At 44.3% G+C, this 19,725-nt stretch overlaps 1 protein-coding gene across 3 annotated transcripts in view; it reads left to right on the top strand.

Annotated features, from left to right (window-relative positions):
- Positions 1-19,725, top strand: part of SLC22A3 (solute carrier family 22 member 3) — a 97,468-nt gene that overhangs the window by 68,363 nt on the left and 9,380 nt on the right. For all 3 annotated transcript variants that reach the window (XM_045544693.1, XM_045544692.1, XM_045544691.1), the window contains 2 exons: positions 14,538-14,635; positions 14,753-14,967. In XM_045544693.1, the coding sequence (XP_045400649.1) occupies positions 14,538-14,635; positions 14,753-14,967 (313 nt within the window). The remainder of the gene's footprint in view (positions 1-14,537; positions 14,636-14,752; positions 14,968-19,725) is intronic.

Genomic DNA, 19,725 nt, shown 5'->3' on the forward strand with positions numbered 1-19,725 from the left:
CTAAATCTTCATTCTTTCACTGCATAGTGAATGGTGCCAATTCTACCAGCAAAGCCTCATCTTTAAGACGACTCAAAAATGATAACTGTGGTATGTATATTATCACACTCGCTTTAATTTAGAATATTCTTAAATGCATAAAAAATGTCAGGACACTTGATACACCCAACACAAAATGGACCTTTGCAGGCAATCATTAATTTACTCATACTCCATATTTTTGGAAATAGCCTGAGTTCTATAAATGGGCTATGTTTAAATGGCTGTCTTTACTTTCTGTGTCTTTAACTTTTTAAAAATAAGATGATCTGACATAAAATGTGAGAATTGTTTATGCTACACTGAAATAGTCATAAGAGCAGCAGTGATAAACTGTTATGTCAAGAACGTGTCAAGGGCTCTGAGTTCCTTTCTCAAGCATGGTGATTAATAAATTCCTTTTGTTGGGTTTCGCGGGTCTGAAATGTCGGTTCTTGGCACACTCATAGCTGAAGAATGACCAGATGCACCAAAGTAAGGCAAGCACGAAAATGAGATTTACTGAGGAGAGAAAGATAGGATTATAGAGCAGAGCAAGATATAGGTTTACAGAGTGCGATACGTACGCCACAGATTATGAAAGGACCCACTGTCGCAGCAAAGGGAGAGCAAAGGGAAGGGCTTGGTTATGGCCTCAGTCTTGTTTTATAGCATCTAGACAGGGACCTCCCTAGTGCCTCAGACATCACCACGGAACCACTTTGATTGACAGTTGGGAGTTGCATGACCGGAGTCTTACTATGCATGTGGGGTGTTCTAGGTCACTTTCTGGACTCTGGTACCTGTGCGGCTTGGGCCGCAGGCTAGAGAGTCCTCTGCATTCTTTTGCAGCTGGTGCACTAAATTCTGATTGGTAGATGTGTAGGGTGTTCCCTCCTACCCCAGGTGTGGCAGTCACTCGGGACAGGATTAAGGTGGGGCAGGACCAAGACAGGGGCCTGGAGCCCACCCTTTTCCTTCCCTGGGTGGGGGCAGGGGGGCAATGACACTAAGGCAAGGCACCCACTTTCATCGCTATCAACCTAAGATTTTCACTAAAGGAAATTCAGCCTAACGTCTTCCATGTAAGCGGACTCTCATTTAACCCATATAAATATTGAGGAGCGGATGTTCCAGAGCATTATGTGCCTTTAAAGGTATTAGAAATTCAAGTTACATGTGCCTTAAGGACTGAGATTGCGATCCTGGAGTGAGCCAGGAAGCTGCGGGTTGCCTCACCGTGGAGCAGCATCTAGAGCGAGGAACCGCCCAGAGTTGTGCGTTCCCTCCCACACACCCAAGCTCATCCTCCAGATCCCCTCTTGAAATAACTGGGTCATGCCTTTGTCAAAATCCTAACTATTTCTTATTAATATAAGTTAAAGTTTGACAAATATTCATCAGAGCTGTGAAAGGAAAGCACTCAGCATTATTGTTGTATAAACTTCATTGTTCGACCCTATCAGCCATTGCTGGTGTCTGAGGACATATTACTAAAGAGTAATTGTATTCACAGAACCCAGGACAGCTAATGCACTCAGGTGGTGTCTAGCAGGGTGGACAACTGTCCCCGTTTTCCCAGGACTGGGAGGATTCCTGGAACTTGGGGGTTTCAGAGCTAGCACTGAAAATGTCTTGGGCTAGCTGGGATTCCTGGCCTGACTGGAGCAGGTGGCCTGGAATTTGCTGGCCTATTCCCAGTACCAAAGGCAAACTGCTGAGCACCATGTGCCTGCCAAGCCTCCGCTTTCTTCCCCAGCCCCTTCTTCCTCAATGCCTGGTTTCTACTCTAGTCCTCCATCGGCTCCTGAGCCCTGGCCTGTTTGACTAGGCCCTGGGCCCCTGCTTGCTTTCTGCCTGCTCCTTCCTCAGAAAGCAGGAAAGTCTTCACGCATTCATTGTCTTACGCTAGATGCTGGCGCCCGCTTCACGGCTGGTACCTGCTCTTTCTAGAGGTTGCTGCCGCTGAGAGCCCATCCTCCAGACGAGCACCCGGGCCATAGCCAGCAGAGCCAGCTCACAGAAGACCCTGCTGTGTCCTCTCCCCTCCAGCTGGCCTCTCCGCTTGGAGGAACAAGTCCCTTTGCTTGTTTAGCTCAGAGCCACAGCCCTTTCCATTCTCACTTACTCTGCCGTTCCTGCTGCTGAGTTTCCAGCAAACCTCACAGGCAGGTCTGCATGTTAGCTGCCTCCGAGTGGAGGTATTTCCAGGTTCTTGGTGATTATCTGGAAAAAGAATTTCAGGACGCACCATGTAAGCCAAGCAAAAAAAAAAGGGTTTTTTTTTTTTTAAATTATTCTTATTGAAAGCAAAAGTACACTCTCAAATGAGAGAGCGGGCAGACTAAAAAAGAGCAGCTTCACCAGAAGGAAATGGTTTTTGTTCTTTTGTAGCCTTGGTAATTGAGGGGAGGAATATTCAAGGTTAAGGGGTTGCTTTTACTAAAAATCTGGGTAGTAATTCCTAGAAATGGGTTCCCTCCCATTTTTATACTTTATAAGATTGTCTCGGAACTGTCATGGTGATGTCAAGGATGGAGAAATTTTAAAACCACAATGTAAATAATCTTGTATATAGGCAAAGTTCATGTAAGCTGGCAGAGATCACTGACAAGCCAGTTGAAGGCAGTTCTTACCTGCAGTTCTCAGCCCCTCTAGTTAGCTTACGTTAACACCTGCACCTGATCTTCAGGCCCCCACACTGGGCCTCAGCCCTGTCTCCTCATCTCCTGCTCTAACATCTGTGGGTTATGACCCAGGAGGGCAGATCTGAGCTCCGCGTAGTGATGCTGAGAGCTACTCAGTCATGCTTTAGTCATGTAATCCGGAAATCAGTAGGCTCCACCTCTCAAAGGCTGGGTTCCCCTCGCCCTTTAGGAACAAGGGTCCCCTCTTCCCACCCAGCACCCCTTGGTAGGCAGAGAAGCATTTGCTTTTGTCTATCCTAGCCCAAGACCTGCTGGTATTGCAAACAAAATTAAAATATAAAACAAAACAAAGCCACGCAGGCTTATTTTATTCTGTTAATATTGGTTGCTCTCTTTTGTGAGAATTATGAAATCACCTAATTCAATTATTGTAGCTCTGGGTCCCTCTCTAAAGAAGAAAGGAGTGAATTTGCTTTTCCTTTTTCTGTCTTCAGGCTTTGCCAGGGAATGGCCCTTCTTTGGAACCTTCACACTCTATCGGCTTTTTCAAGTGTTTTGTTCCTTTGCCATCTTGCCCATTCTTGTGTTTCTGGCAAAATCAGTTTCTGCACTCCAAATGCCTGTGCTTCCCTGCCGTGGGTAAATGAGAACATGCTCCTGTCTGTGAAAGCCTTCCTCCGCAGAGGCAATAATACATTGTACGCCCAGAGCCCTTTGCAGCCAGGGGCCCCGGCAGGAGTTCCTGGTGTTATTTGTGATCCAGACTTGCCATTTCCATGACAGTCCCGCTTGCTAGATCTTTGACCCACCAGGAAAATTGCCTTTTTTCCTGATATAATCCTGAGAAAAGAGATGCAGCCTGGGAAGAAAGTGAAATCCATTTAAATTCCTCAGAGCTAGATTGAACATTGGTGTACACAGATGTGCCCCTTTGACGCAGATAAAACAGGAGGAAATTATACTACATAGTAAGGGAGAAAACACATTGAGATCCAGTCTCTGGAAGCCTCATCCAGGAAGATGGTATAAAAAGGTGTCAGGTGCTGGATTTTCATAGGATAAATCTTCCCTTCCTTAGAATTAAAATTAAGATCCATCTACTGGATGGACAGATGAAGGACATCTAGGTTGTGTTGGCATAGCAACGCATCTTCCTGGGAGTGCTCGTGGTACGAACCCACCCATGCATACAAACTGCACTGGGCCCACAAGTGCAGAGATGGCTACGCTACTTGGTTTGGAAAAAGTAATGTAGACCTGCTCTGTTTTCTTTTTTCTCTGACTTTGGCATTATTTGAGGGAAGGAAATATAATTTCCTCCTTTCCATACATAAAGGGAAATGGATTGATAGGAAGTCTTTGTAAGGTGCCTAAATAAAGGATTCATTAAAGAGCGGAGAATCTTTATCCTTTCCAGGAGAATAACTTAGGGAATGTCAGGGAATGGGGAACAGTCATAACTCAGGACATTTTTTTCTGCTAGAGGAATCTTTCTTGTAATAGCAAAACTTTGTCACCTTCCCTAGTGATGGGCATGGAGAGTGAGCAGAGAGGGAACACAGGACGAGCAGATTGCAGTGTTCTTGTTCACACGCTGCTGTCTCCCCGCAGCTGTAACTTCAGCCTCAGAGTTGATGGAAGAATCATGTGGCCAGTCTGTCCAGTGGGTCACAGATCCTTAGGGGCTATGGGGTTCCTACAAAGGTCCACAAACCATTTACAACCAAGCCTTGTCTGTAGAATGAATTAACACATCTTGGATAAAACTGTCCATTTTTTTAGATGAAAGTAAATGCAATTGTAGTTAATAATGAATTGGAAGGTGTTATTAAACCACAGTAAATTTGTGTCATTTTGTGGTCTCGATGAGCAGAAATGAAAAGAACAATTCCCATCATGGGGGCAGTCTTCAAATTCTGGACGCTAACCGGACGTCCTCATACTCAGTAATGAGAGGAGTCACTGACCTGTGAGCACAAGTAATGTGTTTCCACCTGTTGAACAACTGGTACAGGAGCTTTCAGAGTTAAAGTTATACCCTGCTCTTAGGAACAGCTGAAAAACTCTCAACTATACCTGAGTTTTTGGGAAAATTTCTCAGTATTCCCAAGTAAAATCAAGGGCTTTCTGAGTAATACATACAGAAGGCAAAATTAGATATGTGGCAAATCTGGAAGCACTGACGATGGAGGAAATTCTGAGATGACCTCTAAGTGCCTCTGTGAGGTCGTTTTGGTTCTTGTTTTTCTTTGGGTGCAGGGTTGAGTTAACTGTGCCCCTCTGCGCATGGCTCGGTCACCGCGGGGCTATGCAGGGCCCTTCCTTGCTTTGCTTCATTTTCCTCTCCCCTTCCTTCCCCAACCCCCCTCTTCCCTCTGTAGGTTCCCACTCCGTGTGTCTAATTTATGCCCTTTGATATTCATGTGTCCTTATGACATAGAGGGTGCTGTCTGTGTGTATTTAGGTGACATAAATGGCACTGTGCTGCTCCAGATCTTGTAATGCTTACTTTTCCGCTCAACCACGTTTTAAATGTCCGCGTAACTTGCTTGTGTGCGTGCATTGCTTCTGACTGCCACGTGATTGTCATTAGTACGTGCTTGTGTGTCTCACGTCCCCATCTTCCTGATGATGGGCCCAGGGTTGCTGCCAGTGATTGTGATCAGTGTTTTCATGCATGTCCCCTTTGGACCTGTGTGCAGTTTCCCATGGAGTACGAGGCCTAGCAGTGGAGCTAGCTGGTCCCAGCGTGCATGCAAGCTTATACCTACATAATGCCAGCCTGCTCTCTGTGTCCACCCCACTGGTGGTATCCACGTGTCCCCTTTTCCACATACACATTTGGAATGTTCCAGTTTTCTGATTTGGGCCAGCCTCCTGGTATGCACAACTCTGGTTGCTAGTGAGGTTCAGCGTCTTTGCTGGAGCACATGGAAAAGAGAAGAAATCAAAGAGCAGCCAGGAATCCCCACCGTCACAGCCAGCAGGCAGGGGCCAGGCCAGAGCCGGGATGGAGGGATGGAGACCAAACACCCTGAGTGTGAAGGGCTGGAGAAGATGGGGAACACCAGTGGGTGACGCAGGGACCCTGCTGCCAGCTTGCTGAGCGGCGGGTAAGAGCTGTATGAAGGAAGAGGATCCAGTTCCCCAAGAAAAGGGCAGGTGGGGTACAGGAGCAGCAGACCTGCCCTGCTGGCTCTCTGAGAATGCTGTCCTGGATTTGCCCCATCACCACTGCCCTGAGCACTTGGTTGACCCAGGCCTGATGTCACCCTGGCTGTCCTTGACCTGTACGGAAAGTGCTGCCAACCCAGAATAGGGGTGGGAGTGCCTTATGTGCCGAGGCCAGGCAGGAGACAGGTGCCAGGAATCTAGCTGGATAAGGCTGCAGTTATCCTGGAGTTCTGCACACACCTGAGCACCTGGGACAGATTCCCTCAGCTAGGGAGGAGACAGGTGGTCTGAAGAGCTTATGTGTGATTGACTTTGGTGTTAAAGACCATGCTCTGAAAGTAATTCCTGACGCATTCGGACTAAGAAGTGATGATGAGAACTGTGATGGGTGGGGTGTGTGGCTTCCATGTGTACTTGGGATATGGCAAAGGATTTGCTTTAATTCACTTGCAGTAGTTTTCTCTTCCTCTTCAGAAAAATCCATGGCTACCTAGTGTCTTATAGATATGCAATTTGCCTATTAGTGGAACTAAAAGTTTTGTGTTTCAGACACTGGGCATTTTTAAAATGTGATATTTAGAACTTTTTCTATTTCCGTAATAATTATTGGCATCTCCTGGTGCCACTGGAGACATTCAGTCCCCTAACATCAAGTTTAAACCTTTAGGATGAGTTTTAGAATGAGAGTGCTTTCTCTTATTTTTTCTTCTCTGCTTCCCTTAATTTAATAGCCTCCCCCCAGAAAAATAAAAGATAAAAATAAAAACGCTCTCAGCTTTGTTTTTAAGAAATGAAGAAATGTTCCAACACGTGACTCACCACTGCAACCTTCTAACCTTTGCTAACATCAAGGCTGCACTCTGGGTCCCTCGTGGGCCTTTGTAGCCAGGGGCCCTTTTGCTGCTCTTGGCGGCATGCCCGTCCTGCGGGAGTGAGTGACAGGCTCCATCAGGCCAACTCAAGCCAACAGCATGCAGTGTCTTCTCCATAGAGTGTCTCACCAAAAGAGCCACCTGGGCCTAGGTTATGGGGACTCGCTCTGTCCTGTACGGTAGCCCTGGTGAAGAGCACAGTTGAGCCCTTGAAATGTGGCCAGTCTGTGTTGAGATGTGCCGTCAGAGCAAACTGCACAACAGGTTTCAAAGATTTAGCATGAAGCAGAGGATATAAAGTATCTCATGAATTTCATACTGATTACAGTTGAAATGGTAATATTTTGGGCAGATTAAATTAAATTAAACATTAAAATTAATTTTGCCCATTTCTTTTCTGATGCAGCCATTAGAAAATATAAACTTACAAATGTGGCTCACATGTTTTTATTGGACGGCACTGGTCTAAGGGACAGAGATTTATTTTTAACTACCTCAAATAGCATCAAACACTCAAGATAACTTTAATACAGACATTTCTTTGTCACATGAGCTCTTACACAATAAATATTTTTTATCTACTCTTGCTTTAAGGGATAATGAGGTTTTCAAAAATTCCCCAAGCACTACAGGTAATTTGGCAAATTCTCCTTTATGGATACCAGGTAGCACCGTTTCCACTGAGAAGCTGGCAGAAAGCTCTGTCACATCAGATACGTACTCCTGGCCCTTGTGGGACTGGCGTTTGTCTGACTAAGGGGGCCGTCCCCTGGGCAGTGGGGTGGAAGGGCATGGGCACGCCTCAGCAGTCACCGGTGTGCTTCCTCCCCAGCACGCTGAGCCCTGCGGTCTCTGATGCTTGCCCGTAAGACCTGTGGGCATCTAACTTCCAGTGTGGATCAGTGCACCCCACATCCTCAAACGAGATTTTATTCATACAAACTTCTTAGAAACTAACATTTTCTAGACATCAGAGCCTATAGGGAATTAGTGATGACACATTCACCTGTTACGGCACAGTGTTGGACTCAAGAGTAGGTAAGTTCCTCTTCTCATCAGTGTCGGCTTTCCTTGTGAAATACGGCAACTGATGAAGAAGTCACCTATTGAGAACAACCAGATGAGGTTGCCAGGCTAGAAATGCAGCTACCAACACTGTCCCCTTCCCCTGCCCATGGCAGAGCCTGCCGAGAAGCTGCGTTCTTCCCTCCTAAGCCTGGGAGGACTCACGTTTCTTCTCAACCCAGGGCTCCAGGAAGAACTAAATACTGGAGTGAGCAGTTGAGGTGGGACTTGTTGTTCACTGACTCTCGGTGCTTCTCACCCCAGTCTCCTGGGGATGTGACTAAAATGTGATTCTGACTCTAGGTCCCGGGAAGGACATAGTTAATAGGCTCCCAGGTGACGTGGGTGCTGCTGACTCGGAGGCCACACTTGAGTAGCAAGGTTCTCTACTCGTGGTGGTGTTTGCCTGTGTGTACGTTCATGAAAATTTACCCCAACTTAAGCCTGGGAGATCAGCAGTGCCAAACTGACATTAAATACATCTGTCATAGCTAAGAAAATCCAACACAAGAATAAATCTGTTCCTATATTTTTTAAGAAAAGGCACAGCGACAGTTCTTTTTACGAAGGAATTCCTGTCGGAGCACCTTCAAAAGCATCTCCCTTTATGCATTGCCGCATTAGTTACATTTACTAACTGGAAAAGTGCTGAGCGAATTGTCACCTGGAAGTAAAGTATCTCCTAAATGTTATAAAAAGTAACGTTCACGTTCCGGCCTCTGGTACTGAGCACTGTCGCAGGGGTGAGTGTGTGCGCATGCGCGGGCATGCGCGCGTGGGTTCTCTAATCACATCTTCAAAATACTCTAATGAAGTGAGTATGATCCTCCTCGTGCCACTAATGAGAAAACTAAGGCTCATAAAGTTTAGATAACGTGCCAGTAAAAAAATAAGTAAAATACCACGTCTCTGGCCTGTCTTCTTTTGACCTGAAACCAGTCCTCCCCGTGGGGAGCTCTGAATACCATGTTTATAACAGATGGTGATTTATAATGTCTTTTTCTTCCTTGGCAATTTAAATTAAAATGTCAACTTGAAGAAATGTTTCAGAAAGGCACCAGGAAGAATCGTAAGGAGAGCTGAATTAATCAAAGGAAGACGAATAAAGCATTCTTTTAACATGGAGTACATCATTGTTGCCAAACAATGTCTCGGCAGAGTTAAAGGACAATCAAAGAGACGTGCAGAGCAAATAGCAATCGCTCCTTGAGTAAACACCAGGACGCGGCATCCGCAGCTTAACCTTGAGGGATGGCTTCTTCTAGGAGTGGGGCAGCATCGCTAGGCAACCAGCCTCCAAACAGACAAATGTTACCCCGAGCATTTCCCCTTTTTCCCTTTGCTCCAAATCAACACCCCATTTGGATGGTGTAAAAGGTATGAGAAAATAGAATGGCAAGTGAGACACAAAAGGCAGCATACTGTGTGATTCTGTTTCTATGAAATTCTAGAAAAAGCAACAGTGTCATGACAGAAAGCAGATGTGAGGTTGCCAGGACCCAGAGTGGGTGGAGGGCACTGGCTTCGCAGAGACAGGAGGAAACTTTCTGGGGCCGTGGATAAGTTTGGTACCGTGGCGTGGGAGTGGTAATATGACTCTGTGCATTTGTCAAAACTCAGTAAAGTGCACTTAAAATTGCTGAATTTTATTGTATATAAATTATGTGTAAATACAATAAATTATATGTACGTGAATAAAGCACATTTTTCAAAATGTGCGATAACCTGGTATAACTGTATCCACCTCAGACTAGGCAAAATTTTGGTAACCCTGTGGCAATAAAAAATAAGCAGAGCTATAAAGCTAGACGTTATTGTAAAAGAATAATAGCTGCAGCCGCCACTGCACACGAGCTGCCAAGACTTTACTGGATGAATTCCATCCAAGATACGGCTTTTAGTCTCCCAAGGTCTTTGGACGCCCAGAAAGTGGGTCGTCTTTCAGAATATCTGCGTCACTGGGGAGAAGATGTTAGTAAATCAAAGACCAGCTGGATTTGCTCTTAAATGTAGCAACATAGTTACTCTCTTGGAAGTACTATTAATCCTTTCATTCACTGGACAGGGAGGACTGGTTTTATGGTCTTGATTACTTTCATTTGTACTCAGCACTTCATACTTTGTTGGTGGAGGAAAGATATTAGGCATTAAACTTGTGCTTTGGAAAAGCAGAGATCATGAGACTGCTTGCTTCTAAATCTTAAACGTCGGAATTAAGACTAATACCAAGTTATTTTCGCAGAGTGAATTGGAGTATTGAAGCAATTTTTAAACTATTCACTATAAAATATTTTGCCTAAAATATTCAGTTATTAAAGCAAACACATTGTTCTGAACTGGATCCTTCAGATAATTCTGCTTTTGGCAACAAGTGACAGAAAACCAACTTAAATGGATTCAGACAATAAGGACATTCACTGCCTCATGTGTCTGGAATTCTAGTTACAGAGTGTTGAGGGCTAGCCAAACTGGGGTCCCAGCAGTCTCACTAAACCATGGCTTCCTGCCCCCCTCTCCACCCTGCTGACAGGGCAGCTTCATCTTAGGACTGGTTCCCTAAGATGGTGGGTGTCGGGGGTGCTGCGATCTCTGGGGGCCCACCATGTCCTCATTCGTTCCCTGAGGGGAGAGGGAGAAGATTCCTTCAGGAACCTCTGACTTAAAAGCAATGAAGGACATTCCCAGAAGCCCTTTTCTCGTTGGCCCAAATTGTGTTGCAGGCTCACTTCTCATTGGCTCAAAGTGGGACACATGCCCAGGCACTGACACAGAGGATAGGATTACCCTTAGGTAATCAGGCCTCCCTCTGCAACTGGGAGCAGGCTCAGCTCCCCTGAGAACATGCATTGATGACTTGTACGGGAATGGGGGGGTTCTATTAGGAAAGAGAAGGGAGGAATAATACTGAATCAATAACTAGGTACACTATTGTCTAAGTTAAATCCATGCATTTAAAAGTGAGCTTTTCTTTGTTATAAAAGTATTACAATATGGTTTTAATTTTTAATTTTAAGAGAATATTTATAGCTGAAAAGAAGGTAAAAACCACCATAATCTCACTGCTTCATGAGAACTACTAATGAAATGATAAAAGCATACTTCTAAATGATAAAGTAAATATCATATTCTGCTTACTACAGATGCAGTATAGCATAATGGTTAAAAATACAGACTTTGGTATGAGCCTCCTGGTTCATCTAGGTACTGTGTGTCCCCCCTGAGTAAGCTACTTAGCATTGAAGGGAAATCATGATCACATATTTCAAGATATCCGGTCAGTTCAGGTAGATAATCTGACATTTAAGAAAGTTTGTAGATTTTTCACTTATTCATGGTTCTTCACTGTTTGTAGTGATAGAATAATAAAGCATCTCTTGTCCTCATGTTAGCTCTGTAGATGTTGCATTTTCCTGGCCAGATCTCCGGTCACTACATGACCACAGAATTACGGTATGCTAGATTTTAACAAGACAATATAGGTCTTATGGATTAACCCAGAGATTGGCAATCTTTTTCTGCAAAGGGCCAGATAGTAAGTATTTTTGGTTTTGTGAGCTGTAAGTTCTCCGTTGCAATGACTTAACTTTGCCATTGTAGTGTGAAAGCAGCCACAGACAATATATAAATGGGTTCCAATAAAACTTTATTTGCAAAAACATGCAGCGAGCTGGGTCTGACCTGCAAGCTGTAGACTGCTGACCCCTGAACTAAAGGGTCAGTGCTGGAGGAATTTATACAGATACTACTATTATGCCCATGACAGAGGAATACGTTGAGGCATAGGAAGGCTAAGATGTTGACACGGGGGCCTGAATGACAGCGAATTTGTTTGGACTCATGTCTAGTAAATGGACACCATGGTGCTAGGCAGAACGCAAGAAGACTGAAGAGGAAATAACAGAAAGCCAATAATAAATTGCTGTGAATATTGCTTTTGAAAAGAAAAGGGAAAAGTGTTGCCATGCATGTGCCCTGGGTGAACAGTGGTGTCGGTGTGTAGGTGAGCCATCTGTCATCTGGACAGAAGACAGGAGACGAGCCCGGGACGAACACGGCTGCACAGACCCAAGTGCGAGTCGTGGGAAAGCACTAAGTGAAAGACAGTAGCCGCTGGCAGAAGTCAGCAGTGAGACCTGTGTGGAGAACAACTGCCCTCCTATTACGGGTGGTTGTATCCTGAATTGAAAGATCTTTACAATCTAAATTAGTTTAGTCAAATCTTTTTCATGAGACAGTGTTTTAACTAAAGATTCAATTTTTGGTCAAATGTATCTTTAAAAATATATAGAAGTGACCATCAACTGTAAAGAATTTTTTCTAGAATAAAAGCTTTCTATATATTCAGCTGTGCTATGTGGGGATTAAGGACAGAGGATCTCCAATCGATTGCCTGGTTTCAAATCCTGCTTAACTACCTTCCTGATATTTAGGCTTTAATGTCCTGAGCCTCTATTTATAAAATGAGATTAATAAAGGTACTAACTTTATAGAGCTCTGATGAGAATTAAATAATCCATGTAAAGTACTTAGCCCAGAATCTAGTATTACATGCTCCATAGATATTAGCCATTGCAATGTGGGAATATATGGAAACTAATTGTTGAAAACATTTTAGTAACAAACCATACAATAACATATTATTGCAATATAACACCTTCTTATCTTCTATGTTTGATATTCCTGCCTTATTTTTGGAGCAGCAAAAGTTAAGGTACATAAAGAAAAATCCCTCACTGGGGTCTTAAAATGTAGGTTAGCTCAGGGAACATTTTAATGGGCATTGTATTAAAAAGAAGAATAAAAGTATAAAAAAAGAAAAAAGTGTTTATTCTCTAACACACCCCCCAGAGGTGAGTAGCCCCACTCTGGCAAGGCGGCTCTGTTCCACAAGGCCCCCAGGACCCGGGTTCCATTTACCTTGTGTCTCCACCGTCATCTGCAAGAGGGTGTATGCGGAAGCTCACCAGCATCTTCTTCCATCAAGCTATCTCCTTTTAATGGATAGGGCCTAGAACTTATGCACATGACAGCCACGGCCACCTCACTGCTGAGGTCTTAGTCACAGGGCCACCTGTAGTTGAAAGAGAAGCTGGAAGAAGTGGCTCTTGGCAGGCAGCTGTGTGCCCGACTGAAATTCCATGGATTCTGCTATCAGAAGAGAGAAGGAAAGGATGGGTGGTAAAATCAATTGTCAGTCTTCTGCCGTCCTCATCATGGAAACTATTGTTGACTCTAAGACACTACTGATTTGGGGACACAATGGTTTTATGTACCACTGAGTAAGAGAAACCATGCTGTTTAACCTGTGACACACTGCTTTCTTACCAGTTCAGCTGTAGGACACATCCCAATTTAAGAGATTTTAAAATGTGGAAAACCAGTGTGTCTTGGTATAGAAGAAATACAGGATTGGGAAGACTGGGGAAAAAAGTGATCTAAAATCCTTCATTTTGCAGCCTGCTTTGTTGTGTGTGTGTGTGTGACTCCCTGGAGCAAACGTAGGCATAAGATGTCAAGTTTCGGTTGGCCCTTTGAATTTACTGCCTGGACAAGGTACTGTCGGTGTGAATTTGCCCCAACTCAAATTCTTGTGACTACTGGTAGAGAGACTTTCAGCTCAAAATCTTGGGGAAATTTTCCCTGGACTCCCACTCCGTCTGGGCCAGATCTGGAGTTGAGCAAACAGGGTTCTTACTTGAGGACAAAAACTGAGGGCAACGTCTTGAGGAACAGATATTGCCAGGGCACCTGGCTTCTTGCTTCAGCGTTCAGTTATCATGCAGTCGTTGAACACCAGGCACGTTGCTTGGTCCTGCAACACAGTCGCCACCTTCCAAGAGCCCCGGTGCTCCTGGAGGGAGAGAGAGAAGTAGACCCGTAAGGGAACACGGTCCTGTCGGTGCTGTGAGAGGGCTGCGGGGCAGAGGCACAGGTGGGCAATCATCAGGCCTGCTGAGGTTACAGAAGACCTCCTGGACGAGGTGAAATCGGGACTGAGGAGGTCACAGGGCCTCCAAGCAGAGGTGGCAGACTACGAGGTGCATGGAGAGGTGGCACTGTGGCCACTGCAGGGAACTGTGCTCTGACACCTTGGGCACGCTCAACTAGAAGCAGCCTATGACTACAGAGGTTTGCCCTCTGTTGTATTTCCTGTATAGTGCCTTTACGTGGTTGGCCAACAATAATATTTGTTGAATTGAAGAAAAGATCAACTTTTTGGATGGCGAGACAGAGATGAGCTGAATTTTCCTGGTTAAAAAAAATGCTAGCTACCAATGAATGGACAAAAGCAAAATTGTCCTTTGATGCCCGATGCTTGCTCTTAGAGTGAACATTATTTTGTTTGTCAAAGTAAGATTTGAGGATTTAATATATAACATAAACACTTGGTTGGATCCCACTTGCTTTACCCACTTTTACTCTCATTTTCTCCCAATTTAATAAATGTACACAAGTATGTTACTTTGGAACACACGTTTTGTCCTTGTTTACTCAGAGCAGTTTAACATGAAGTACTGCGATTATGCTAAGAACAGATTCTCTGTGCAGCAAAGCCCAGTTTTGTGAATTGGACCTACTCAAAATGCCAGAGGACAAGCCTTTTCATTCTCAGGTGTTAACGTATAATTATGAAAGATCCCAGTCAGTTCGGTAAGATCATACCAGTTCCATAGCTTTGAATCTGGTTAATGACAATTCTGTCCTATGCAGGGTGTTTTTTTCCTGTATATTGCTACTGAAATCTGCTTTTCTTACATAGATCACTGTTACAGATGAGGAAGTTAGTAATCCATCCATTTTAGATCTGGTGAGAACTCCCCAAATGAGGAAGTGCACACTTATACTTATGTTTGCTTGGTAAGTTTGACTTGTGATGGATTTAAGAGCTTGTCAAATTTCCAACATGCCCCTTCCTTCAAATCAGGTTGAAATCATCTCTTCCTTGTTCTCTGGTGTCTTTCAATGTTGCTGCAGGTTCACAAGTGCAGTGGTATATCAAGGACTTGTCATGCGCCTGGGAATTGTAGGAGGCAACCTCTATATAGACTTTTTCATCTCGGGAGTTGTGGAACTGCCAGGAGCTCTCTTGATCTTACTAACCATTGAGCGTGTTGGACGACGCCTCCCCTTTGCGGCAAGCAATATAGTGGCGGGGGTGGCTTGCCTTGTCGCTGCATTCTTACCAGAAGGTAATCTTCCCCTAAATCTGTCTGGCAGATTTGAAAAACTTGAAAGAACTTTCAAGAATTTGAAAAAACTTGAATCAAAATAGTAAAGTTTAGGGAGCCACTTAGGAAATGTACCATCAAATCACAGTCTTGGCACCAGGCAAGCTTTTGTGATGTCACTCAATTTTCTGCTTGATCGGTATAAAAACTTTGAAGGTAAGAGATTAGTTCTATAGATGTTTGTGTCTTCTCAGTTTGTAGGTTCATTTATGGATGAAATAGATGTGCTAAATCTAGCTTATAGTGATCCAGTGTCCTTTTAGTCTCTATTATCTGACTGACTTTTGTGATATGGTTGATGTCGTCAAACACGTTTCCTGAGCACCTGCCGCATTGCTGGGCCATGCTAAACACTGAGGCTGCCCATAGAACAAAGACACAGTTCCTGACTTCAAATGGCTTGAAACCTATTAAGGGATACAGATACTTTAATGACAATGATTTCATTATGATAAATGAACTAATAGAATTATTTACAAGATTTAGAAACAGCAAAAACAAAAATAGGTGGGAGGAGTGATCAATCCATGGAAGCTATCCAGAGAATCTTTCCAGAAGTGAGAACTAGGCATGAGTGGAGAAGGAAAAGTACCAGATAGGAGGTGAGGAGAGGTGTGATTTTTTCCAAAGTAGTTTCATGGGAGTGTGAAACACCTTTTTGGGTTCAGGAACTAAAGGTTCTCTGCTGTGGCTGGAACCCAGGCCAGGGGCCCTGAGAGATGGTCAGTCATCAGCACGACTGGCCCCCAGACCATGCCAGGAGCTTGGGCGCTGTCCCGTGAGCTTCGGGAGGAGGAGGAGTGAGCTGGGCATCACTAAGGCAGTTTGGACAAGGCTGTGAGGAGGAAGAGATGCCGAGAGCAGGAACCAAGGTCATGGCAGTGGGCCTGGATGGAAGACGGTGGTTTTATTTCAGGGATGTTTCGGAGTTCAGTTTTTCAGAGCTTGGTGACTGGTGGATGGGTACGGGGTAAGGAGGAAACTGAGGTTGCAGGTTACCCCGAGGGCACCTTAACACCGCCCGGATGATCCCTGCCACAGAACACAGCAGGCTGGAAAGACGAAGCCTTTCTGCTCCCAAGGGCCGTGTGAATTAGAGCAAGTTCATTATTTCCGTGTTCTGGGAGAGTGTGGAGTGCAGACTGCAGAGACAGCTGGCTTCTCCGGGGTCCTCTGTGTCTGCACAAGAGAGGCTGTCTGTCTTTGAGAGTCCTCTGAGGGTCAGCAAAGGAACTGGCAGTGCTGTAGGAGTCAGAACCGTCCGACACTTACAGATGAGTCTGTCCATCAGATGGGGCTTCGTGAATTCCCCAAACATTGGGTAGACCCTATTTGGATAAAGTTACAGAAATGCCAATCTTCAGAACACACCCACACGAGATGTACAGGCCCTCTGACATGTCGGGATGGGTGATGGTAAACAGAAACTGCCTGTTTACGTTTCTCTGATTTTCCTTGAGTGTATTAGTTCCGTGGGGCTGCGTCACAAACTGGGTGGCTTCAAACAGCAGACTTTTACTGTCTCAGAATTCTGGAGGCTGGAAGTCTGAGATGCGGGTGTCCCAGGGTTGGTTGCTTCGGGCAGCTCTGAGGGGGGATCTGTTCATGCCTCTCTCTGAGCTTCCGGTGGTTGCTGCCAAGCCTTGCCGTTCCTTGGCAACACGCCAGTCTGTCTCCATATTCACATGACGCTCTTCTCTCTGTCCCTGTGTCCCCTTAAGTAATTATATCCTCAAAGACCCTATTTCAAAATATGGTCACATTCTGAGATTCCAGGTAGGCAAGAATTGGGGGGATGCCATTCAACCTGCCACACTGAGTTCACATCCTCTCAGAGTGGGGGTTCTGTGCGATACCTGTCTATCAACACGTGTCTTTTCGGTATCCGTTAATCGCCAGCCACTAAACCAGGAGGGAGAAGGAGAGGTGAACAAGGTAGACATAAGTCCTGCCCTCCGGAAACACACAGTTTAGGTAGAAGGGTGAAAAACTGGGAACATTGGAGACTTCACTATTCTTCCTATTTTACTTTGGTACCTAGGGTTTAACTTAAAAACACAGTCCCCTAAGACGAGATCTTCTGTTCTCATGGCATGTGGAATAGGATGAAATATACATTGCACATGAAATTGAGGGAACACAGAGAAAGACAAATGGCTTAAGTGTGGCCATCATTTCGTGATGTGTACTTTACCCTAGAAGATTTTCTCTGGTCCTACACTGAGTGGGATGATTTTAATGTGTGTCGCATTCAGCATGTCCCCAGAAAGCATTTACGTTTACAACTGTGTGTCCAAACCAAGTTTGAAGTAACTAGGTAGGTGGGAATCAAGCTATTTTGTAGAAAACACTTTCACATATTGGAAAATATGAAGCAAAGAATATACTTTTCTTCTTGTTCTAATCAGTTTTATTTTATAGATATAATTTCCTGATCAAAGCTTTAGAATTGTCCTTGGCAGGACTGAAAACTAATTGCTCTTATTCTAGACACACTTTATTTACGTATTTGGCAGATTTGGCTGTTTTTACAGTCATATGTCAGTCATGACTGTCTGGCAAGAATAATTTCAAATCCCTACAGTGAGTTCTAAATGTTAGCAGAGGCTCCTCCCTGAGCTGGCTGTCCTTCCAATTCCAAGAGGCTTTTTGACTTGACTCCCGGGACTGGTAAATTAACAAAAGAACGGCTTCTCCCTCAGCCATTCCTGACCACATACGCAGAATGCTGATGAGCCTCTTGGAGAAACCAGCCCTAACACTGTCTCACAGAAAACGGTTTAACTCGCTTTCCCTCCACCGAACCCAACTTTGCATGGTCTGAAGAATGAAATTCCGGAAAAAGAAATAGTCTTTCTGGCTTTATCTTCATCTAAGACTCACTGCTTCTGGCCCAAATTTCTGAATTCCCATTAAAGTCTGGAAAATAAAGAGCTTTCTTTATCCATGCCCATGGGCCATCTTTGAGTTTATTTAGGATGGCCACAAACCTAGCAGTTTTGCTAAGTCTTCTTTTTGAAATGAAAAGGTTGTTTTTCACTTTCATTTCTCTTTAAGTGAAAAATAAGTTCATATATCTTAATTTACATATCTCTATTAGGACTTTTTACAAAATTTTATTTCAGAAATCAGAACAGATGTGTTAACATTAAAAAAAAAACTCGGTAAAATAAAGAGGTTTACTGTTGAGCCGAATATGTGTGGCTGACGATCCAGAACACGTGGCCTCACAGGTCCTGAGAAAATGTGCCCAAAGTGGCTGGTTGCAGTTTGGTTTCATACATTGGTGGAGACAGGAATTCCACGTAAAGCCACAAATCTGCATGTGGAAGGCGTACATAGGTTTGGTTCGAAAAGGCGGGACATCTTGAAGGTGGGGGGCATGACAGGTTATAGGTGGGTTTGAAGATTCTTTGATTTGTAAATAGTTAAAGAAATGATACTTTGTCTAAAGGCTTGGGATGTGTTAAGTTCAAATAAGGAAGTCTGCTAATCAGAGATAAGCCATAGGGCAGATCCCTCGAATGATCTGTTAAGTAAATTGATGTCCTGCAGGAGTGACTGAAACTTCGTCTTGCTCGGCCTTAGGTCCCGTTAATGATTTAGTATCTTGCTGTTCCTTTGAGTAACACCAAAAGCCAGAGGGCACGAGGAGGTGTGTCTGTCCTCCCTCCTCCTCGTGGCCGGCCAGTTTTCAGGTTTTTCTGGGCTCCCGCTGGCCAAGAGGGGGTCCATTCAGTCAGCTGAGGGCTTAAGATTTTATTTTAGTTCACAGATAGTACATTCAGAGGAGATTCAAACTTTTGTTTATTTTAACCCCTGTGTCCTTTCTTCAGTAATCTGTATATTGTTCCCAGTAGTCTCTAGCAGCTTGACCAGGTCCCCATTCAGCAAGGGACATTGTTTCTGTGTTCTCATTTAATTCCGCGGGAGAAAAATCTTAGTTTTAGTACTCATTTTTAAATTGTCTCGTGGTTTTGGCCATTGCTACCAAATGTTGTCTATCACCACTCCAAAATGAACTTAACGTTCTGGAATGATCAGAAGTTTGTGTGTGCATATATAATTATTCACACTTCCCAATAAATTGTTTTCTTTTTACTCTTTAGTTCATGAACAGTGCAGTACCTTAGGGACTTCTCTCTTGTTACACATTTCAATAAAATGTCTGTCTTGATAGATTGATGGTTAGATACTGGACTCTGCTGCTTGGAAAAGAGTGGGGAGACTTTCAGATTAAGGTCCCCATGTAGGATACAGACCATGTCTCCCCAAGTGTGGCAACTTGGCAATGTTTTCTGAACATTTTGCTTAATTGACTAGTTATTTTTCTGAGCTAACCACATATGATTCTTATGGTGGGTATGTGTTTTAATTTGGTTTCCTGGTTTTTGTTTGGTTCTTTCCATCAAATAGTCCTAGCCTCAGTTGTAAACCAAAGTGAGACTCACTTATAGAGCGATTTTGATTTAGTAAAAAGAATCCTATGACTTACGTACCTAATGTGGATATGAGATCACTGCCATGGTAGCAGGCGGCCTTCTTCACTGCAGCCCGAGAGCAGCGGGAGATTGCCCCATCGGGCCGGGACCCAGGGAATCTGGGCCACGGCTCCCACTTTCCATCCCCAGCACCACCTGCTCATCGAAGGACAGGGGTGGAATGCACTTCCTCGTGCCCCTCCCTGGCCTTCATGAAAAAGCACAGCCTAAATAAAAC

The sequence above is a fragment of the Lemur catta genome, chromosome 2 (genome assembly GCF_020740605.2).
Source record: "Lemur catta isolate mLemCat1 chromosome 2, mLemCat1.pri, whole genome shotgun sequence".
NCBI lineage: Eukaryota > Metazoa > Chordata > Mammalia > Primates > Lemuridae > Lemur > Lemur catta.